General features: G+C 47.0%; 1 protein-coding gene across 3 annotated transcripts in view; it reads right to left on the bottom strand.

Moving 5' to 3' along the window:
* Nucleotides 1–24486, bottom strand: part of MSH3 (mutS homolog 3) — a 2767116-nt gene that overhangs the window by 28777 nt on the left and 2713853 nt on the right. For all 3 annotated transcript variants that reach the window (XM_069627549.1, XM_069627550.1, XM_069627551.1), the window contains one exon: nucleotides 16537–16711. In XM_069627549.1, coding sequence (XP_069483650.1) covers nucleotides 16537–16711 — 175 coding nt within the window. The remainder of the gene's footprint in view (nucleotides 1–16536; nucleotides 16712–24486) is intronic.

Below are 24486 nucleotides of genomic sequence, written 5' to 3'. Positions count from 1 at the left end.
TGGCGACTCTCAGGATTGTGTCACGGTCTATCGGGCGGTTGGTCGGTACCCGGTGGGCCCTGTCGACGACAAAGAGCGGGGAAAACGAGGGGCCGCCAAACAGGTCTTTGCATATTGTTTGAACAAAGTCTTCAATTTTCTGAGGGATTTGCCTCTCCCTTATACCAATCAGCCTAATATTGTTGCAGCGGGCTCTCCCTTCCAGGCCTTCGTTTTTAGCAGCCACTGCCTTCATTTGAGCTTCCAACACAGACACCCTGGTTGTTAGTGTAGCACTGTTGTCGTCCAAGTCTGAGACTCTTTGTTCTCTTTGTTCTACACAGTCTAGTCTATCACCACGTTTGTCAAGCCAATGTTGCAATAGGTCAACTTTTGACGAGAGAGCGTCAAGTTTAGAGTCTAGGTTGCTGATGCCCGCCTTAAGTTCAAGCAGGATTTCACAAATGTCAATGGCTGGGGTTTGGGTGATATCTTCGTCTAGTTCCATCGTTGGTGCTGGAGACTGACTGTGGATGCAATTTGGGGGCCTTGACTGTGGCTCCGGCTACGAAATTCAGCTTCCTCTGGGATTTATCTGATTTACCCAGGCTCAGCCTCTGCCGCTGAGGGAGGGGCGGTTTGATAGTGCCTTTGGAATGACTTCGGTGGAGCTGCTGTCACATTGTGTTTGCAAGCGACTGTGTTAGTTGAACCCGGTAGTCGACTGTTTGGTACCTCGGTTGGATGCCTTTGTCTTGGGGCTGAGGTGTACCTTGATTATCGCCAGGGCAGTGCTATTGTTGGTACGTTGTGATTTGTGATGGGGCTGCCGAGTGCTGGTTACTCTGCTGGTCTACCCTCTGCAGGGGTGCAAAAGAGTCCGCCTCCAGTCACTTCCGGAGGGTGGTATTGTCTCTACAGATAGTGTCACCTTTTGTTGCTGCGTTTCTCAGTTCCTAGTCACATGGTGTTCTCAGCTTTCAAGTGTTGTTGTGCCGTGAGAGATCTATAGTGCCTTTTACGGTTGGTTGGTCGGATGTTTTGCCCTTTGGTGCTGGTCTAAGGGAGTATTGACTCTTATGCACTTGTTTGTGGGAAGCGACTGATGCGTAAGGCCGGTCGCGGTGCCGGAGTATATGATCTACTGACCCAGGGCCAAGTTGTTGATTGATCCGGTTGGAGCTGCTGGTACGCCGTGGTGGGGTTGACTTTGCAGGAGTTTGTGGCTTCGAGTTCGCGTTGTGGTTAGGCGATGGTTTGGGATGTCGGCTGTCCACTTTTGTTACTCCTACTCCTTTTTTGTTTTGGGTTGCGCTGGGCACTCGGTCCGTTGGTAGGAGCATATGATGCACTGGTGGTGTAGTCCGGGCGGCAGTGATGTGCAGGGGTTGAGGCGCGTATGGGTGCCTGGGTGCTGCCCGTTTCTCCCTCAGAGGACGTGGTGTATTGAGGTGACCTGAGGCTGACCGCCAGAGTCTGTGGATTCGAGTGTCGGGGGGCGCACCTCAGCAGAGCTGTCGGTCGGGGGTGTCGCCGAGTGGGCCACATGGCATTCTCAGCCTTTGATCTTGGCTAGCCAGGTTGGCACTGTACCCTAGTGTCATTAGAAGAGTCTGTTCAGCCAGAGGATCCGTGGTGGGTGCGGAGGAGGAGCTGGTCGGGTCTGGGTGTTGCGGCTCTGCAGAGATCACGCCCCACGTAAGGGGATGGAAGTGGAGGTCAACCCCCGTGGTCCTGGGATGTAGAGGAAAGTGGGGGCCTCTCCCCACTCATTATGCTGTTTGTCTGTGGTGTTGTGTTGCCCTTATTCAGCGGCGATTCAGCCGCAGCGCGAGGGCTGGGTCATACGCTGTAATGGTGAGCTTGAGGCCCGAACCCCCACACCGCACCGCACCAGGTGTCAGTATTGAAGGTTGTTTCTAGTTTCCTCCCGGGCCAAAGCTCCAGCCACCTCAGCCGCGCTGTACCATGTAATCGCTGCTGGTAGCACCACACTGCCCGTACGTCCTGCGGCAGTTGCTGGTATCTGCATTATAGGGTGTCCCGGGGCGAGCTCCCGGCCCCCTTCCCGGACTAGAGTGCTATGATCGAATGTGGCTGGGTAGTGGGGGGGTAAGGGGGGATGGTGTGCTTAGTTTACCTGGCATGGATTTGACACGGGTCCAAGAACCGTGCCGTCTCTTTTGCCACGCTCCCTCCCGGTCCAGTGGTCTGTCTAAGGCGACCGCGGCTGGGTGTCCGCCTATGGGTAGTTGCTGGTGTGCACTATGGTGGAGCTGCACTTACCGGGGTATTGTTGGAGGATTTTCGCTGCTGTTGTCTCCATGCCCCACGGGTGCACCACGTCTGACTAAGGCGTTTGTCTGTGTGGTAGGGGCCGAAGCGGCTCTTCGTTGCCCTCGCTTCGGGCACAGCTGCCGGTCCCGGCATGTTCGTTCTGCCGCATTCTGGTTCTCTGCTGCTATACTGCCGAGTGGTCTGAGCTGCGGTGGGGGCCGCAGGGGTCTCGCGCCGTTGTTGTTGGCAATAGCTGTATGTCCCACAGTGTATGTGGGACAAGGTCGCTCACCGAATGCCTCTCGGTCGGGAGCACTGTTAGGGAGAATTCTCTGTAAAGGCTAATTTCCCAAACCTACTGAGTCCCCCAGCAGCTTTGCTGGATTTTTTGGGGTTTATGTTTTCTCTTGCTAAGAGTGAGACTCTTTTACTCCCACTCTTAGACATGATTTGAGGTGTTCCTTTATCTTTCCATGTGTTTTATGGGCTATGGGGTCTTTTACTCCATAGGGTCTCATGTGTTTTTGATGTGGGTTACACAGCACCCTCCGTGCCGTAACCCAAGGGTGTCGTAGCGACCCCCCAACATACACTCCATACCCTGGGACTGACTACTGTCTCCCAGGGTATGTAAAGTCACAATTGGCTTTACTAGTCCCAAATTATGAACAGAAACCAGGACAAACCATCATATTGTGGGTCGAGTTTTGGCTGGTGGCAGTGGATACTACTTTTTATATTCGACGCAAATATATCTCTATGGGATTTTCCCATTGTTCGAGGCTACCAACTTTAATTATTTAATTCTTATAGCCTCGAACATACCGCCGGTTTATTTAATTAATGTTAATTCACTGGTTGGTATTTTTTGCCAGAACTCTTTTCTAAAATGGTGTTTGTGTTCTCTTCTGTGACTCCAACCCAAGTCCAGCCCTTTGTTCCATTTTTTGGTGGGCTTCTCCACAGAAGCCTCCAAAAGTGGTGCCACTCTGTCTGGTTACCACAGGGGGTGTGGGAGGGGGTTTAGGCACCCTGGACTGAGTTACCTTGGTAACTCAAGTCACACTCTTGTGTGATTGGCCCAAGTGGTGAGTCGGCCGGCTCACCACTTAGCATGTTTGATTGACAGCTAGGCTGAGTGAAGGGGGGTGTGCTGCATAAAAGCAGGGCTTTGGGGACTGGAACTTCAGAAGTCGCCACAGGACCCAAGAATCCGAGGAGGGAGAAGCTGAGCCGACCTGCAACGACGACACCACCGGTGGAGCCCTGCTGAACCGTCTCACCACTTTTCCCGACGACAGAGGAGATCTCCAGTCCGGAGAGTCTTCTTCCTTTAACTGGTGGGGATAACCAGTTTTGCCTTCTTTTCACCTTCCTGGAGCATCTCTTGGTCGCCTTGCCCGTGCCAACGGTGTTCCGGTACCCCGGCAACCGGAATACCACGGTTTACCACTAGCGCGAAGAGAAGGGTAGTACTTTTTAACCGAAGAACTCGGCGGCTGGTTTCTTCCCTGGCAGTGCAACAACCTTCATCTTTCCTCCACGGCGAGACCCCCTCTTCCTCTGGACGAAACACCGACTTGCACCTGTTGCCAGGAACAACTGACCCCGCTGGAGCTTCCTTCACACTTAAGGTACCGTGTCCCGCCTGGCTTCCCTTGCGACAGATCGTTCGGGGTGACAGTAAAGCCTCGACTTTCTAACCTGGGCTAGCCTGGGACAACCTAGCTAACTTTTCCTGACTTTAAATTCATCCTTTTTGTGCGAACTATCTACAAGACTCTTTGGGCATAAACCCACTGTGTGAACCTGGACCCCTTCTGCTTGCTCTCTCCAAGAGTGGGCCTTGCAATTGACTTCCTTGCTCTCCAGTAGAACTCTGCCTATCCTGCCTTACTGTGGGTCTTTTTTAAAAGTATTGAAACTTGTGTGCTTCCTTAACTCTGCCTTTTTCCCTCCCTTTTTTAATAACTTATTAGAGTGCCATCTTATGTTAAGCGCTCACCTCTGTCTGAAAATAAGTGGTGTTTCTCACTAAGACTTGTCTAATAAGTGAATAGGGCTGTATATATATGTTAGTGACTGTGTGCTGAATTTACTTACCTCTTTTTGCTAGTGTAATTTACAGGTTTCTCTTTAAATAAATAATTATATACTTTTACACCAAAGCTCTGGTCAGTGTTTGCTTGTGCTACTGTGTCTCTGTACCTATTGTGTATACTCTACATACTGCCTAACTCTTCTTGAGGGAAGTCTGACTGCTCAGCCACAGCTACCAAGTGAATCTGTGTGGTACAGACTGCTACCAAGTGGGTTTACTGCCAAACACCTGTAGTCCTAAATCTTTTGCAGTGGTCCCTAAGGGAACTGCACAGGTTTCTGCCTAACACTGGTGTACAGCGGTGGGATTTGTATTGAGTATACATTTTAGTGTGCTTATAGATACCTTAGTGCAACTAACCACAAAGCTTAGCACTAAAAGAAGTATTTTCTAAAACATGTCAACTATGGAAAGTTATAGTCAAGAGTCCCTTGCTACAAAAACTGCTGATTGTTTAAGAGTTCTCTGTAAGCATAAGAATCTCCTGACTAAAGGCAAGAAAATGGAGCTAATAGAAAGGTTGTTAGCAAACCAAAGTCTGGATGGTGATTCAGAGGAACCTACCACTCCAGCAACTGTAGATAACAGCAATGATATTGATATGAATGTTAGTATTGATAACTGAGTCAGAAGCAGAAGAGGAGGTGGAAGATGTTAGAGTTGTCTCCCCTGAGCCTCTACCTGCCCTGCCAGCTGTACCTACTGGACCCTTACCAGGTCCCACACTTAATCCGCAATATATGGAACTAGATAAAATGAAGCTTGAATTAGAATTCAAAAGAATTAATGCCCAAACAGAACAACGGCACCAAGAACTAAGGCTCAGAGAAATGGAGCTCAACCATGAGCTAGAAATGAAAAAATTGTCTGTGGAAAGTGCTTCCCCTTCCGATTCCTCTGGGAGTTCCAGTCCCAAAAGACCCCGGATGCCTAAGGAGTTGGTGGGTATGTATGAGCCTAAGTTGGATGTGTTGGACTGGTTGAGTTTGTTTGAATATAATCATGGGCTCCAGAACATTACGGGAAATTAGTTACTTTCCTGGTTGTTCTCTAGGCTTCCCCCTGTTGCAACTGATGTGGTAATGGAGTTGGGAGAGGAGGATGAGAAGGATTATGAATGTGTGAAACTAGCTTTGATAGCTAGATTTGGGAAGACCCCTTCCCAGTACCTTAAGAGGTTTAGGACCCTCAAAAAGCATGATGGTACCCCTTGGGCTACCTGGGTGAGTGAAAGTTTGAAGAACTTAGAGGGATGGATTAAGGGTTACAAGGTGAACACTTATGAGGGAATGAAGAATCTTGTGATGTTGGAGTCAATTTATGATGCCTGTTCTCCTGAGCTCAGACAGCACTTGGCTGATTCAAAGGAATTAGATTCCAGGAAACTAGCTAAGGCTGCTGACTTGTGGGTTGCCAACAGGGCTACTCACAAGGACTCTGGGGTAACTCAGAAAAAGGATGAGGGGAAACAGCCAAAAAAGGACTCCAAAGAGAATTCTAATAATTCCAATCCAAAGGAGGGCCCCAAACAGAACAATAATGGTAAACCACAAGGGAAACCAAATCGGAGTAGTGTACCCTCTGGTGGTAAACCAGAAGGAGGTCAGAGCAAATCACCATTCCAGAAAGAATTTGGTAAATGTTTTGTTTGTGGCTCACCTGACCATGTGAAAGGAGATCTCAGATGTAAGGGTAAACCTTCAGGGGTCCAGCATGTCTCCTTAGCCTTCGCTCCAGAGGAGGAAGTACAAATGGCAAGTGGAAACTTTCTACTGATGGCTGATGAACCCATTGGAGTCTCAGCCAGTGTTTCTTTAGTGTCTCTGGGTCTGTGGGAACAACAGAATTTAGATGTCTATCACTCTATCCCAGATAATACTAAAGAGTATTATAAGGACAGTGTCCATGTGAATGGTCAGGAGACTCCTGCCATTAGGGACACTGGGGCCAGCATAACTGTGGTGGATAAATCTTTTTTTCAGGCTGAGGATGTTGCTAAGGCACCCAAACGCCTCACCAAGTTAACTGGAGGGCCTGTGCAGATGCTTCCCCAATTACCAGTTCTCATCCAGTGTAATGACATGACTGTGAAGATACCTGTCAACATACAAAGTGAGGTACCAGGAAGGGTTCTGTTGGGTAATAACCTGAAACCTCTTGGAGTAGTGTCACATACCCCCAGACCTGCTAGTAAAAGGTTACAGGAGCTCACCAGACCTGCAAGGGAGAGAACCATGAGAGGTACTCCCCAGGAGATGATGAAGAAGGATATCATTCCTACTCCACTGGAGTTACAACTTGCTATCACTGAACCAAGGGAAGCAAAGGGGAAACCCAAGACTTCCAAGAAACAGCCAACAGCAAGCACTCCAGTGCTTCCAACAAGGACTTCCCCTTGGTTGTCCAAAGTTACACCTGTAACTCCACCTCTAGCTGAGGCTGAGAGGAAGGTACAACCCTGTATGGTGGAACTAGACTCTGAAGAAGAGCTAGTGGAAGGCCAAGAACTCATTTGAGATCTGGATCCTGTTGACCATCCTGAGCTGCAGTCTTTACTGGCATGAGGTGGACCCAACAGGGCAGACTTCAGTAAGGGACAGAGAGAATGTCCAACTCTGGAAGGTCTTCGCCAACAGGCAGCTTCTCAGGCTGATGGGCAAGAGCCTGGGAAGTATAGGTTGCACTGGGAAGATAGCCTCTTCTACAGTGAACCAACTGAGTCTGCACCTCGAGACTACAAGTGGCTTGTAGTACCTCAAGAAAACAGACAACAGTTCTTGCAACTAGCCCATGAGATTCCTTTGGCTGGTCACTTGAGTTTCAAGAAGACCAAGGAAAGGCTCTCACTCTACTTTTATTGGCCAAAAATGGGGGCTGAGGTAGATACGTTTTGCAAGAGCTGCCATACCTGCCAGACTTCTGGTAAGGTTGGGTCCAAGAATGTGGCACCTTAAGTGCCTCTCCCAGTTGTGGGAGTCCCATTTGAGAGGGTAGGGATTGACATTGTTGGTCCCCTTGATCCCCCAACCTCCTCAGGCAACCGGTGTATCCTTTTTGTAGTAGACCATGCTACTAGGTACCCTGAGGCAATTCCTATGAGGACTGTTACAGCTCAGGCTGTGGCTAAGGCCCTCCTTGGTATTTTTACCAGGGTTGGGTTTCCTAAGGAAGTAATCTCTGACAAGGGGTCACATTTTATGTCCCACTACATGAAAGCCATGTGGAAAACCTGTGGAGTTACTTACAAGTTCTCTACCGCCTACCACCCTCAGACAAATGGTTTGGCAGAAAGGTTGAACAGAACCATGAAGAGCATGATAGGTGCTTTAGAGGATCCCCTTAAAAGAAAGTGGGACCTTCTATTGCCATGCCTTCTCTTTGCTTATAGAGAAGTCCCTCAGGAGGGAGTAGGTTATTCTCCCTTTGAACTTCTCTATGGCCATCCGGTCAGAGGTCCATCGGCCATGATCAAGGAGGGGTTGGAGATTGCTCCTTCCCCCAAGCCAGTCAGAGTGACTGACTATGTGATAGGCCTCCGCAGGAGAATGTCACAAATGATGGCAGAAGCTAGTGATAACTAGAAAGCTGGGCAAGCCCTGGTCAAGCATTGGCATGACCAGAAGGCTAACATGGTTGAGTTCACTCAAGACCAGCTAGTTCTAGTTATGATCCCAACAAGGCAAAGAGCCTTGCAAGATAAATGGATGGGACCCATCATGGTTGTGGGTAAACTTGGAGAGGTGAACTATCTGGTGGACTTTGGCAATCCCAAGGAGGCTCCTAGAGTCTTCCACACCAACCGACTAAAGGCGTATGTCTCCAGGCCTGAAGTAGGAGCCTTGCTTCTAGCTTCAACAGAAGAGGAAGAAGAGAGCGAAGCTCTACCTGATCTCCTCAGAGGCTTACCCTTGGACGAAAAGATTGAAGGAGTAAATCTCTCTTCAAATCTGACACCTGAGCAACAAGAAGAGTGCAAAGCCATGTTAAATCAGTTTGCCTCTCTGTTCTCACTTTCACCAGGCTTGACGCCTTGGAGACAGCATGATATACTCACTGGTGACTGTCTGCCAGTCAAAAGCAGAGGATATAGAAAGTCAGAAAATGTAAGGACCCACATCAAAGGGGAGGTCAAGAAGATGCTTGATCTCGGGGTAATAGAGCCCTCTACTAGCCCATGGTCTAGCCCAGTTGTGGTAGTACCAAAGGCAGGATCCAAAGAATTGAGATTCTGCGTGGACTATAGAGCTCTTAATGCAGTCACCAAAACTGATGCCCACCCTTTGCCAAGGACAGATGAGTTGGTGGATAGACTTGGTTCAGCCAAGTTCCTCAGTACATCTGACCTTACGTCAGGCTATTGGCAAATAGCCCTGACAGACCATGCCAAGGAAAAGACTGCATTTTCTACCCCAGTTGGCTTATACCAATTTAAGGTTATGCCTTTTGGATTGAAGAATGCACCTGCTACATTCCAAAGAATGGTGAATCAGGTTCTGAATGGGATGGAGGACTTCTGCATGGCATACTTGGATGACATTGCAGTATTCAGCCAATCCTGGGAAGACCATGTGAACCACTTAGGGTATGTTTTGCATGCTCTTGGACAGGCCAATCTGACCATAAAGGCAAGTAAATGCCAAATTGGTCAGAGTAAGGTGGTCTACCTTGGGCATGAGGTAGGGGGTGGAGAAATAAGGCCTTTGCTCAGTAAGATTGAAGCTGTGCAAAATTGGACAACACCTACTATTCAAACCCAGGTGAGAGCCTTCCTAGGCCTCACTGGATATTACAGGAATTTCATTGAGAACTATGGGACCATAGCTTCTCCACTGAATGTGATCTCCTCTCCAAAATTCCCTAAGAAGGTTAAATGGAATGGGGAATGCAATGTCATGATGCCTACCCCCAGGCATCCGGACCAAGTCCATCAGCCCCGGGAGCAGGCATCTAGACATTTAGTAAAACCTCAGCAGCCCCGGCTAGGGGCTATCTGGGTTCAGTCCTGGCGGCTTAGGCGCCAGGCTCATAGTAGGAATCCGTCCTGGCGCCTAGGGCGCCAGGCTCATGGTCATTACTTACCTCAGGCAGACCATGCTGCAAATGACTCCAATCCAACATGAAGCCTGAAAGGGACTTTTTCTACAGGGACTATTTTTTTACTCGGGTGTGATTCTAGGGACTTCTTACCTGGGACTACTTTTGAGGCTATTTAGACCACACCCGACCAGCAACACACGCTTCGCGTTATTCTGCATCAGCAGCGTAACACTCACCGTGCCTGCAGCCTGTATCCAGTCTTCTGCCACGCCCGCCTCGAATCCGGAGCTCCTAAAACAAAGAGGAAAGAAAGGGACAAGGTTAGAAAACAAACTTATTTCTATTCCACACCTGATTCTGGATCCATCTTGTCTCCGGACCTGTAAAGAACATCATTTCTGCACGCGCCGCACCTCCAGCTGCAGCGCCGTGCCATACTCACCAGTCTTCACAGCATCCTTCGGGTCGGCGCTGCCTCCATCATTTCTTCGCCGAACTTAGGCACCTAGGAGACAAAAGAAAACCACAAGGTGAGCCGAGGGAACCAACAAATATAATTCTTACTACCATAGACTTACCTGATTTACCACCGGAGGCATCCTTTTGTGACTCTCCATATTTTCACGTGCCACATCTGTAAAGAGAGACAAAACAACACGTTTTCCTTGTGCAACATTTACCGGACAGCGCTGGGTAATACAGACTCTTACCTGAGCGCCACCAGCTGCCACAAGAGCATATTTTCACGAGCCAGCTGCAAGACAAGAAAGGAAGGGGGGAACAAGAGTGAACATCGGACATATTGAACTCTATGAATTTAATACTTACTGGTCCTCCCCAGGAACCTCAGGGTCAATACTCTCCGGAACTCTCCCGAGCCTTCAAACCAGTGAAGTAACTGGAATCGACACGCCCCTGCAAATCCACGCAGGATGGAGAGCTCATCTTTCAAGAATATAAGGTGAGATTGCTGTGAGACCATTTTGGAGGTGATTAGTTGGGGAGGACTGTGGGGGTGCCATGACTTGAATCCACAAGTGACTAAATCCATCTCTCCACTTGCAGGAGAATATTTCTACGGGTTAAGCAGACAAGATTAGGAGGGCAGATCCAGTCAGTCATCGCTGCACTACGCATCATGTGGGTGGAGACCGCAGCGACTGGGTCCGACTGACGCCCCTGTGGGCGCCAGGTGAGCGTAACATGCAATCAGGCCTTTGAAAACCTGAAGAAAGCTCTTTGCCAAGCACCAGTATTGAGAGCTCCTGACTATCACCAAACTTTCATTGTGCAGACAGATGCTTCTAATGTAAGTATAGGTGTAGTCCTTAGCCAACTGGATGAGAAGTGTAGGGAGCACCCCATTTGCTTTATCAGTAGAAAACTGAAGGATCCTGAGACAAGGTGGGCAACAATCGAAAGAGAATGCTTTGCTATTGTGTGGGCACTGAAGAAGTTTAGGCCATACTTGTATGGTTCTACTTTTGTTATTCAGACTGACCACCAACCCTTGAGATGGTTAATGCAAATGAAGGGAGAAAATCCAAAAGTATTGAGATGGTCAATCTGCCTGCAAGGGTTTGATTTCACCATTGAGCAAAGGTCAGGGTGTCACCATTAAAATGTTGGACTCTCTAGGATGTATGTCATCGACTAGAGGTATGAGGTTCATACAGGAGTGGATTAAATCCTCCTGTCCCTTAGTCTGGGGGGGGGGCAAGTGTTAGGGAGAATTCTCTGTAAAGTCTAATTTCCCAAACCTAGTGAGTCCCCCAGCAGCTTTGCTGGATTTTTGGGGGTTTATTTTTTCTCCTGCTAAGAGTGAGACTCTTTTACTCCCACTCTTAGAAAATGATTTGAGGTGTTCCTTTATCTTTCCATGTGTTTTATGGGCTATGGGGTCTTTTACTCCATAGGGTCTCATGTGTTTTTGATGTGGGCTACACAGCACCCTCCGTGCCGTAACCCAAGGGTGTCGTAGAGACCCCCCAACATAGACTCCATACCCTGGGACTGACTACTGTCTCCCAGGGCATGTAAAGTCACAATTGGCTTTACTAGTCCCAAATTATGAACAGAAACCAGGACAAACCATCATATTGTGGATGTACTGGTCGGGGCAATTCGATTGCCCCGGGGTCTGTTGTTCGAGGGGGCACGTCTCCATCCCCCCTGATCGAGTTTTGGCTGGTGGCAGTGGATACTACTTTTTATATTTGACCGCAAATATATCTCTATGGGATTTTCCCATTGTTCGAGGCTACCAACTTTAATTATTTAATTCTTATAGCCTCGAACATACCGCCGGTTTATTTAATTCATATTTATTCACCGGTTGGTATTTTTTGCCAGAACTCGATTCTAAAATGGCGTTTGTGTTCTCTTCTGTGACTCCAACCCAAGTCGAGCCCTTTGTTCCACTTTTTGGAGGGCTTCTCCACAGAAGCCTCCAAAAGTGGTGCCACTCTGTTTGGGTACCAGAGAGGGTGTGGGAGGGGGTTTAGGCACACTGGACTGAGTTACCTGGGTAACTCAAGTCGCACTCTTGTGTGATTGGCCCAAGTGGTGAGCCGGCCGGCTCACCACTTAGCATGTTTGATTGACAGCTAGGCTGAGTGAATGGGGGTGTGCTGCATAAAAGCAGGGCTTTGGGGACTGGAACTTCAGAAGTCGCCACAGGACCTAAGAATCCGAGGAGGGAGAAGCTGAGCCGACCTGCAACAACGACACCACCGGTGGAGCCCTGCTGAACCGTCTCACCACTTTTCCCGACGACAGAGGAGATCTCCAGTCTGGAGAGTCTTCTTCCTTTGACTGGTGGGGATAACCAGTTTTGCCTTCTTTTCACCTTCCTGCAGCATCTCGTGGCCGCCAAGCCCGTGCCAAGCACCCCGGCAACCGGAATACCACGGTTTACCACTATCGCGAAGAGAAGGGTAGTACCTTTTAACTGAAGAACTCCGCGGCTGGTTTCTTCCCTGGCAGTGCAACGACCTTCATCTTTTCTCCACGGCGAGAACCCCTCTTCCTCTGGACGAAACACCGACTTGCACCTGCTGCCAGGAACAACTGCCCCCGCTGGAGCTTCCTTCACACTTAAGGTACTGTGCCCCGCCTGGCTTCTCTTGCGACAGATCGTTCGGGGTGACAGTAAAGCCTCGACTTTCTAACCTGGGCTAGCCTGGGACAACCTAGCTAACTTCTCCTGACTTTAATTTCATCCTTTTTGTGCGAACTATCTACAAGACTCTTTGGGCATAACCCCACTGTGTGAACCTGGACCCCTTCTGCTTGCTCTCTTCAAGAGTGTGCCTTGCAATTGACTCCCTTGCTCTCCAGTAGAACTCTGTCTATCCTGCCTTACTGTGGTTCTTTTTTAAAAGTATTGAAACTTGTGTGCTTCCTTAACTCTGCCTTTTTCCCTCCCTTTTTTAATAACTTATTAGAGTGCCATCTTATGTTAAGCGCTCACCTCTGTCTGAAAATAAGTGGTGTTTCTCACTAAGACTTGTCTAATAAGTGAATAGGTTTGTATATATATGATAGTGACTGTGTGCTGAATTTACTTACCTCTTTTTGCTAGTGTAATTTACAAGTGTCTCTTTAAATAAATAATTATATACTTTTACACCAAAGCTCTGGTCAGTGTTTGCTTGTGCTACTGTGTCTCTGTACCTATTGTGTATACTCTACATACTGCCTAACTCTTCTTGAGGGAAGTCTGACTGCTCAGCCACAGCTACCAAGTGAATCTGTGTGGTACAGACTGCTACCAAGTGGGTTTACTGCCAAACATCTGTAGTCCTAAATCTTTTGCAGAGGTCCCTAAGGGAACTGCACATGTTTCTGCCTAACAAGCACTCGCTGGTCGCACAGCTTCCTTTGCAGGCTGTTAGGGAAGGTTCGCTCTACGTGGCTTCTGCCTGTGTATGAGTGTGGGAGTTCACCTCGTAAGTGTTCCGGCCGCAAGACAGTCGGTGGAGTCCCGGCCGGGCCGAGGCCTCTCACCCTTCCCGCGTGACGTCGAAGCTGCAGGTTCTTTGTCAGGTAGATTTACTGCGACCTTGCAGGCACCTCGTTATGGTCAGTGGTACCTAGGAAGGCTGTTTCAGACGTCAGATGTCGTGTTCCTTACTTTAAGCTACTAATTTCTCAGGATTTATGTGAGCTCTTCCCAGAGCTCACAGAGGCGCTGCCATCTTGGTTGGGCTCTCTAGCGCCCTCCTGCACACAAGTTTTAATGTCCTGCCATCTACCAAGGATCCTGATCTGTGCTAACGACTTGTAGGCACTAATACTCAGAGATACCAATATGGGGACCCTAGGTATATATATGAATCAACCACTTCCAACTTAGTCCCTCAGAGGAACCAAGTAAATTTAGGGCTACTTTGCTGCTTCCTTCCCAATATCATTGGTTTTATTTTAGTTGATCGTTAGTCTGTTTTAATCTGCATATTTTTCTAATCCTTCCAATGATCTTTGCAACCCGAACGGGGTCTGATCCATGACAACTGTATCATCGGCGTAGCAGAGGAAAGGCACGGGTTGGCCAGCTAGTTTCGGGGGATCATTTTTACATTTCTAGGTAAATCACTTACATAAAGATTATATAATGTTGGTGCATGGGCTCAACCTTGTTTCAACCACAAATTGGTGTTTATTGGGGGAGTAAGTGAGCCAGCTATATTGGTTCCAACTGCTACTTTGGTATCTCTATATAATCCTTTAGGAAATGTAGGAGTGTTTGAACAATACCCATGATGTTAACTTTCCCCACAATCTAATTTGGTTGACCCGATCAAATGCACAGGAATAGTCCACAAGGGACACATAAGCAAGCACCTGGTGTTTTCTCAATCTCAGCTTGTGTAATCTTAATAGCCCATATGCAATTCACTGTACCACAGCCCTTGTGAAACCCTGTTTGGGTCATGTCCAGCAAGCATCTGTTTTCGCTCCACCTGTCTAAATCCCTCAAGAGTATTTTTGCTAAAACTTTTCTGCTGGGGTCCAGCATCGCAAGCAGTCTCTAGTTCTTGGGGTCATCTCTTACACCATTTTTATGGACGGGTATGAGAACAGAGGATCGCAAGCTATCTGGCACCACACCAGAGCTCACAATGGCCTAAAAGCTACATGATGTCCAATGGTGCATGCTGACATCTTTCCACTCTTTCAGTATGAGGGTGCATTTTGGATGGTTGCCTGAGTGCATATCATCTCTTATACACTCGATGCAGTATAGGGACAACACATGGGGTCCACATATAGCCCTTCTCATGCTGTTCCAGTAGGACGGCGGTGAGGGGGCGGGAGCTAGGGAAAATGCACCCACCTGCTCCTCTACACTACTATATGTAATTTAGAAAGCAGTGCCACATTCCACTATGCCATTTAGCACAGAAAAGCAAGACCCTGGTGTACCCAGTTAGTACAGCAGTCCATGATTATGCGCAGTTATCACAGGATATCCAGACTCGAAGAAGCCCAAATAACATAGCAGGGGCCGATCTGATCATACACCGCTCACACAGAAGTGTCAGGTACCATTATGCCCAGTTAGCACAGCAATGCCAGGCTTAATTATGCCATTAGAATAGCAGTGCCATATTTCATTATGCCCAAGTAGTAGGGTGGGGTTAGCTGTTATAGTGACAATTTAGCACGGTTGTAAATCACTCCAGTATGCTCACTAAGCACAGCAAGGCCACAGTCCATAAAGTATAGTTAGTGAAGCAATGCTAACTTCCAGTGTTCCCAATTAGAACCCAGCCAGCATGATGGGATACATTTGTGCACAGTTTACACAGCAGTGCCTAGTTGCCTTTTTGCCCAGTTTTCAGGGCAATGTTCCACTGTGTCAGGTAAGTGCTGTAAAGCTAGATAACATCATCCACAGCACTGGCAGGCTTCATTGTTCCCAACTAGCACAGTATGGCTAGACTCTATTAGGCCTGGTTATTACACCAGTGGCAAATTACAGTATATCCTGATACAATATTAAGACCAAATCTCATTATAATCAAGTAAAGAAGTGGCGGATACTGGGACTAGTTGGCATGGCAGTGCTGGATTCCATACTGCTCAGTTAGCAGAGTATGACTAGATTCAATTAGGCCTTGCTAGCACAGAGGTTATGCCTAAATAGCACAGCGTTGCAGTGGCTGCCTAGCTAGCATAACACTTCTAGATTCCATTTAACATATTATTGTCTTACTCAATTAGATTAGCAGTTCCAGGTTGCATTGTGCCCAGTTAGCACAGTAATGACCGCTGTTGATCCAGATTTTAAAATGCCAGTTAGCACAGTACATCTAGATTCCAGAATACCCAGCTAGACTAGCACAACAGGGCTATATTGCATTAAGCTTACTTCCATTCCATCTTGTCCAGTTAGCACAACAGTGCTACAATATTACATTCAGTTGGCAGAGCAGCTGCAAATTTAATAAAAGCCAGTTAGCAAAGCCAGATTCCATTCTGCACAGTTACTACGGCAAAGCCAAAGTAGGTTATATTAAAGCAATGAAAGGCCTGGGGAACCGCTGTAAGGAGACGAGTGTCCACGTGCGTGTTGGGCCGCTGATAACTGGCCCAGAGATGGGGGGTCTGGGCGGGCTTTATAGTGCAGTGAAACTGGGAGGTCTGCACCCTGTACATTCCATGCCCTATCCACCTCCCTATCCTTGCCGAGTAGGCAGGTAAGGCTCGCGCAAGGATGTTGAGCCCTTCTAGCAGCTCTCTTGGTGAACAATGAGCTTTGTGGTGGCCACGCTCTTCTGCAGTCTCGCTGCACGTGCCTCTGCTGCTTGACTCCACCTGCTCACCGAGTGACGCTCTGGGAGTGGATGTGGCACGAGGGGCGCTGTAAGGGTGGACAGGCAGGGTTAGAGAAGGAATGCTGTCTGTTTTCAGCGGTTCAGGATCATGCAGCACCAACTCCTCCCATAGGACCCACTGCAGGCGAGCCCAGGGATTCATGGCAAGCTGAACTCTTGCACTGTTTCTGCTTGGCCAGACTGCAGTTCATCGAGCAAAGCACCAAACGTCCATACGCTGCAATAATGGTGCCCCCCCCCTGCTGACTTTACCAGCAAATAATGCATTCAATATGCAATTTTAAGGTGTTGCAATCTTACCTTTTTGCAGTTACTAATTCTTCTAGCTCCTTTGATTTCTTTGCTGCCTTCCTCAGGACTTCTTCAGGCACATCTGCTAGTTTTGCAACATTTAGCCCATAACTTCTCCCAGCTACTCCTCTTGTTATTTGATACAGAAAGGTGATGAATTCCGGGTTTGGTTCCTCTTCCGATCCTAGTGAAAAAAATGCGAGCAACCGTTTGTCATGTTTTTACAAAGAAAATCTGCATTCCTTGTTAAATGATATCATCTGATCGGCCACCACCTAGACATGAATCCCATGTGAGATCGGCAGAGGTCTGCGCCAAGGTCACAGGGGTCTGAAAGGGTTTTCAGCTCTGGTATGGGGTCACAGAACGGATGGCCACCTCTTTCGGCAGTAACGATTTGACTTCCTGGTGGCAGCTGCTTGTTCGAGCCCCGGTTCCGTTACAGTGTCGCGCGTGCAATGTATAAATAGCCCACGACACACGGGACACTGGTTTCTATAGGAATCACTAACAATCCGAAAATGTTCACTGCAATAATCACTATGACAACTGTTTCCTCTGGCATTTTGTAGAGAACAAACATAGCAGGAAATGCATGTTATAGTAAGCACTGTTGCTTTGAAATTAGTTGTCAAGGTTGGGGATTATAAAGAAAATAAAGTTATCTTTTATGGTGACTTCAGAACAGGTATTATTGACAATTTATGGACATCTCACACCATCTGGTAATAGAACCGGAAAGTACTTCTTAAACTGTTCAAACCAGGCCTCTGCCCACAACTGCGTAAGCATAATTCTCGGGGCATGTCGCTATGTCCCAAGGAATGAGTTGTGAACTGCTTCACTTCACCCCTTCGGATCCCCCCCGTCCTCACCCGCAGCTAAAAAGTAGATGGGTTCAAAGGAAGGTGATGGAGGAGGGGGTCTATGAGAAGGCATATCGGAGCCTCCATTGAGGTAGCTGCCTCTTACTCCTACCTCCAAACCTCTTCTAGTCATAACTCATGGCAACAGATTTCCAACCCAGGAGGTCAAAGTGTCCTAGGCTAGAATGACACAAGTGTGTGCACAATACATGTTCAGCACATGATCACCTTCAGGTGGTGAAACAGCGGGGAAGTACCTGGAAAGAAGGGTTTCGATGTCATTATCTCGAATATTAAAAATATAGCTATTTATTTTCGGTCGATTTTGGCCGGCCTTTAATATTCGAAATACTTGAATTCCTCCCTCTCTGCCCTTTTAGCCCTTTCACCCCTGAACCCCATTTCAACCTCTCCCCCACCCCAAACCCGCCTCATTCTCAGACAAACCTTTTCCCCAGCACCCCCTTACATACCAAAACACTCAGAAACACGCACACTCCTTCCTCCAGCGACCCCCCCCCCACAGACACTGTCCACTTTCATGCACACACGCATGCAAAACACACCTGTATCACGTCTCGCCCTGCCCAAAGCCCCTCTCGGTCAGCCTGTTAGCCCCTGCGCGCACTCGTGTGCAGGAGGGGCGGGACAGTCAAGATTTAGAAAGACCGCTCTGAGAGTTCTCACAGCGGTCTTTCTCAATCGTTTTTCCTTTTTAATCGTTTTTTTAAAAAAAGGTCTGTTGACCTAGAACGAGAAGAGGGCACAGCAGTGCTGTGATTGGGATGAAAAGAAGGTGTTCGTTCAAAAAATTATACCAAGATAAAATACATTGTGTTCAGAAGAAAAAAGTAATAATGACACATGATGAAGACTGACTTCAATCAGGATGATGCCTGGTAGTGGTAATGGTAACAAAAAACATGTCCGGTCAAGTGGCACAGCGAGTAGAGCGCTCGCTTTGACATCCGTACAGAGCCTACCAACCCGGCAGGGCCAAACTCAGCCTTTCATCCTTCCGAGGTCGATAAATGAGCACCACACACCGTGGGTAATAATAAGCAGCGCTCAGATACCTGAGGGTTCGTAGCACTATATAAATGCCAAATTATTATTATTATTAATTATTATTATTACTGGACATGCACAATAGTATGAAGAAAATCTCATTATGAAAGTGAGGAGCCGGCTCTGATGATGGCAGTCCTGCAGAGGCAGGAAGTCCAGCAATCTAGGAGCCGGCACCCTGACCAGCAAGTACTGTCCAAGAAAAGCTCCGATGGTGGCAGTCCTGCAGAGGCAGGAAGTCCAGCAATCTAGGAGCCGGCACCCTGACCAGCAAGTACTGTCCAAGAAAAGCTCCGATGGTGGCAGTCCTGCAGAGGCAGGAAGTCCAGCAATCTAGGAGCCGGCACCCTGACCAGCAAGTACTGTCCAAGAAAAGCTCCGATGGTGGCAGTCCTGCAGAGGCAGGAAGTCCAGCAATCTAGGAGCCGGCACCCTGACCAGCAAGTACTGTCCAAGAAAAGCTCCGATGGTGGCAGTCCTGCAGAGGCAGGAAGTCCAGCAATCTAAGAGCCGGCACCCTGACCAGCAAGTACTGTCCAAGAAAAGGTCCGATGGTGGCAGTCCTGCAGAGGCAGGAAGTCCAGCAATCTAGGAGCCGGCACCCTGACCAGCAAGTACTGTCCAAGAAAAGCTCCGATGGTGGCAGTCCTGCAGAGGCAGGAAGTCCAGCAATCTAGGAGCTGGCACCCTGATCAGCAATCTATTTTAGATACCTATTTTATAGTCTTCTGCTCAGGGTGCTCATGGAGGGGGAACAGAAGCAGCAGGCAACAAAGCAAGCAGTCACATGTAGAGTAGGATGTAGACAACACGTGTTATTAGGTAGGGTCCAGTTTGATGGAAGAGCTCTTTTTGTTACCTTTTCACAACTTAAAAGGGTGCATTTCGTGAGAGGGAGGGGGCAGAGTATTCCCTCAGGACCAGCCTTGTGCTTTAACCCCTCCTCCTCTAAAATGGTTGCTCTCACTAGGGGAGAGGGATATCTGGTTTGGGGGGGAATGGCACAGTCGTGGGCGTGTAAATTACTGGGAGCTGTTTCCGGCTTGCTTGAAGTTTAGAATAGCCTAGTTAGCTTAATATGTAGTACTTCCGGGAGCTTCTTTTGACTCCAGGAAAACAGGTATATATATATATCTGTATTGGCCGTTTCGGATTCCCATAAACATGGGTCTTAGATCTCTCATCATAAAACATGCATCCTAATCGCATTTTGTTATTGGGATTTATTTTCACTGTGAAAATATGCAAAATAATAAACAAGCCACCTTGTGTATTTTCGGAGTTTACAGTACCTCAGTTAAATACGGATTACAGGAATGTACTAATTTATTCTGAATACTGTGCATTATTTTAAGATGTGGCTTTTATTAGATTTTGATATCATGTATTCAACAGCATAATGTGTCAATTAATTGAATATTTAATTTGTTTGAAAATGTGACGTGGCTCAAATCACTTGTTGAAGCTCATTAATCCCCACAAGTAGCCCCCAAAGGGCTACATTCAGCTCCTGTCGGGCAACCTTTTATTGCAATCCCTGCCAACAAGCTTTGTCTTAAGGTAGGGTCGCGGCCATGTAGGGTTTTGTGGATTGACGTTATTGGAAGCTTTAAGTGGACTCTTTTGTGTGACAATCTTTAAATTGGCAAAGGACAAGTTTGTATTTAAAATCGAAAGGACACGGGCCGTTAAAGAAAGAAATGGGGCATCAACGTTTTCTACAGCACTTTGCACTTTAGGTCGATTCATTGACCTCCTTATGATAGTTTGGGTTGAGTACAGTATGAAAGATTGTTATGATATGACTCTATGGCGTTAGGGTCACAGGGTGGGGCATTCATTCATTTTAGCACTTTTTGGTGCTAGTTGTAAAAGAATATTAAATTGATGAAATGTATTGTGTGACAATGTGTCAATGTCTGAATAAATGTATTAATAAATTATCATGAAACAATTTCTGCAATTAAGGTCTTGTAATGAAATATGATTCTAAAGAAATATTATGGTGTGACAAGCAAAGAGGGTTAGAAATGTTGTGTGTTTGGGTTTTGTGGATTAGACATCACCTCTAGAGGCTATCCTCTGTTGGTCTAGTAGGCATCAGTGTGTTCTAATACTGGTGTGATGTGAATCAAGCCTTGTAGCCCCATAATGAGATGGGGTGCAAAGTTCTGGGCCTTTTGCAGGTTAGGAGATGAACCTATTTAAATATCACTGCAATAATTTATGTATGAAATGAGCCAAGGACTAATGGGAGCATCAAGGCAAAGCCTTGGGCCTCTTTTAAAAGTTGTAGGGTATCGCATAGGAGGCAACGACCAATTGAATTCCTTTGCCCATGTTTCTGCTTGGGCGAAATAACCCAAATTGCTATAATTCTCCCCACTCTGCCGTTTCGCTTCCCATTGTGTCATAGAACATAGCGGCGGGTATGTCTCCAAATGGGCGCAAAGCATCTGTGAAATAGATGTGCGAAATTCCACCACAAACACACATACATGAAAAGTTATGCTTGTGCATTGAATGACGTCACAAACTTTTAATCGGGAAAACAGAAGGACAAGCTTTACTTGCTCATGCATGTGCTTTGTGTTAAGATGGATGTCTAGAACCTGGATTGCTGGACAGATTTTAGAAGGCCACCCTAATTAGAGTGAATAGGGACCACTGAAGAGTTTGCCAAAAAACAATCAAGGTACATTGATGAGTAGTCAAGGCTAATTCTCAGGAGGGTGAGTGGGTTGGGGCCCTCTATGAGTCCACAGTGTATGACACACAATAATTCAATTTAGACAATCAGTTATAAAAATGCAACTATTTATTATAGGCCTTATGAACACACTGGAAAAATGTATCTAACAGATAGTATTATCGCACAATACTCTGATAAAAATATATTCAGTCACCATAGGTTCAAATATACATCAATCTACTTAGCAAAAGCAGGTAAGTATTTTGGATGCAGTCAATGATGGAAACAGATCATAAGACAATAACCTATCTTTAGAAGTCCAAACCCTAAGGTGAATGGGGCCTTGTGCTCAAAAGGGACAGAAGCCACAATGTTTCTCACTGGAATGGAGTCTCTGTAGGCAAGCTCAATAAGCTTGTGTTGGTGTTAGTTTAAATGTTGCACAACAATTGTACCAGCGGTAAGTATGCGTTTTCCTTTCTTCCAGACCCAAGGCTAACCTAGGGGCAGGATACTTGACCCAGGTTCAACAACCAAAAGGTGACTGAAATGGAATGAGACAAAGGGACTTGTTCCCAATGTCATCCTAAGTACAGGGAGAACAGGTATACTGTGTTTACTTACCCCCGACTCTGATTGTCCCAGATGACTTTGTGGATCGTCTGGGGGCTCGATCTTCTTCTGTTGGTTCCGTTGAGAGGTGCAGAGGAATTGTAGTTGCAAGGATTTTTCCTATGTCGTTGAAGGAATGCAAGAATCACCAATGCAAGCCTCTTCAGGACACTTCACAGGTTGGAGGAAGGCAGGATCCCTTGCTACTGGGGCACCGACATTCTGGGAAAGGCAAACACTGAAGGTGCAGACTTGAATGCAGAATTGCAATGCTTCTGTTGAGGTTGCCCAAGAGAGAACTGATGAGTCCACTAAGCAGTCCAAGGACACTTCCAAAGGCACTGAAGGGCTGGATACTCGATAAGGCGCCAAGATTAGTCTAAGGGCTGAAGCACCGCTCAAGGTCTTCATAGATCAGGCAGAGGAACAGGGCTTCAGCGGGGTGGCTACTGGAAGGGATGCTGGGCCACTTCCGGAGTCACCTTCAGATATTCAGGAGGCTGCCCGTCTTCAGGGGAATCTTGGCTCCATCAGGGATCTGAAGAAATGCCTGCAGAGGTCCTCTTATACAAAATCCAAGCTGGAAGCCCACCAATGGTAAGGACCTGCCCCATTCAGACAGCCATTAGTTGTCCAATCAGGTACAACTACTGGTTGCACATTTGCCCCACACCCAGACTTTCTGGCACCAAGGATGTGGAGTGAGCCTAGACAGTCTGATCCCCTTCAAGGGCACATACAAAGGCATCATAAGTCAGCGAAAGCAGCAGCTTCCCGGGCAAGTGCATGACCTTATAAGAGATTTCCTGACCTGGCAAGGCAGGAAGAAGGCCAGAAAACAACAATGGCCAAAGACACAAGCGAAAATATCATGGTACGGCCCTTTTAGCTCAATAGCCACATTTAGTGGCATACGTGGTAAATGCGAATGTGCACATTAAAAAGAATGCAAAAATAGTATAAATGTATGCTGCAATCCAGCTTGTATTTAGGCACATATACAAGTCACCAAAAATCTCATGTGAAAAAAGCTAGGGTGACCCAGGTACCCCCATTGCACTGTACTGTAAGCTGCTGTGGGCAATGTTCAAAAGTAGAAAAAAATCAAAAAGGAAACAAAGCAAAATCAAGTAAAACAATATTGATATTTGTCTACTAGAATAAATAGGGCCCAGCATGTAATGAATCCCTGAGTCTTGGGATGAACATCAGCATTTTCTAGGATCATGGTCTTACAATAGCTGGGATCACCTTTCCTCAACAGCATGTAGAAAATGTCTCTAAAGCTCCCACCTTGTACTGCCTCCAAGTAGCTCAGGGCTCGGGCAACGCTGCCCTCATAGCCGGCCCTCCTGGGCTGCAGAATCCCATTCAATGCTTCGCACAGTCAGGCATCTCAGGAGCGCCAAGCGGTATAAGAAACTTTAACATAACATAGCTTGCTCCTAGTCCCTAGAAAAGGAGATAAAGCAAAGCACCAAGCAGAATGGTGTAGATAATTGGTTGCAGCAATAGTAATCTCCCTTTTTTTCTAGCAAATTGTAATAACTTTCTTAACTTGCCCTCAGACCGGAAACTGATTGTGGATCGCTGATAAGTTTCTACATTCAGCATAGTGCTCACTTTCCAGCCTTTTAGTATTTGCTTTGGTGCTACCAATAGAGTTCCATAGAGCCATCTCTTTGTGTGGATGGATGTGGCCAGCCTCAAGGGGGAGGGGGAAAGACCCAGAATACAAGAGGAAAAGGATCTTTGTAAAGGGTTCTCTACTATCAGTTCCATCCGCGTCAGTAAAATGTTCATGAAGCATCTTATCTTGATGCAAGACCAGAACATGTGTTCTCTGTAGCCTTTACGTTACCACAGGTCTAGCACTGATCATCTAGAAGCAGCTTATGGCGTTACCCGAGAAAATATTGATGCTCTCCAGTTTCGACTAAATGATCTAGGGGAAAGAATGACAGAAGTCAATGCTGATATTCCAGGAGTCTTGCACCTCATACAAAAGATGGAAGAGAAAATAAAAATGCTCGAGAAGTGCCAAGACTTATAAAACAGATCAAGAAGGGAGAATACGTGGTTTAAGATGCTAAAAGGCGAACTGGAAGGAACAGACATATTTATCCAAGATCTATTTGCAATATTCCTAAAAATCGAAATAACCAAGTAAATAGGAATGGAAAAGGCGCATAGACTTGGCAAATGAAGAACCTAATCAGGAGCTAGTCTGTGGTATATACTAGTGAAGATTAGGATTACAAGGACAAATCAAGAATTATGGGGGCAGCTAGGAGAAAAGGAACATTTGGCTTTACAGGAAGTGAAACACTGCTTTTGACGACATTTCACAGACAACCTTTTCAAGACAGAGAACATTCAGACCTATCACAGAGGAACTCGGCAGGAGGAAGCTTAAATACCTGTGGTCATACTCTATGAAAATACATGGGTTTGCGAAATGTCAATGAAGGAACAGAAATGGAGGGGACCCACCAAAAGTGGACCTTCACAGGAAAGGAGACTGCCGAAGGATTGGTGGTCATTGAAGGGTAAGAAAAAGGGTCAGGGAGACGGCACTAGCAGCGAGTCGCAAATGAGTGAGATGGAAGTAAGCAAATGTCACAGGCGAGAAAGAAAGGAAGGAAAAAAAGCAAAAGAAGAGGGAAGGGGTCAATGAATGTCTAAAAGACCGGGAATGGGAAGATATATTTTTTTAAAAGG

The sequence above is a fragment of the Ambystoma mexicanum genome, chromosome 6p (genome assembly GCF_040938575.1).
Source record: "Ambystoma mexicanum isolate Mex_15411 chromosome 6p, UKY_AmexF1_1, whole genome shotgun sequence".
NCBI lineage: Eukaryota > Metazoa > Chordata > Amphibia > Caudata > Ambystomatidae > Ambystoma > Ambystoma mexicanum.
This window is presented reverse-complemented; position numbering and strand designations above follow the sequence as displayed.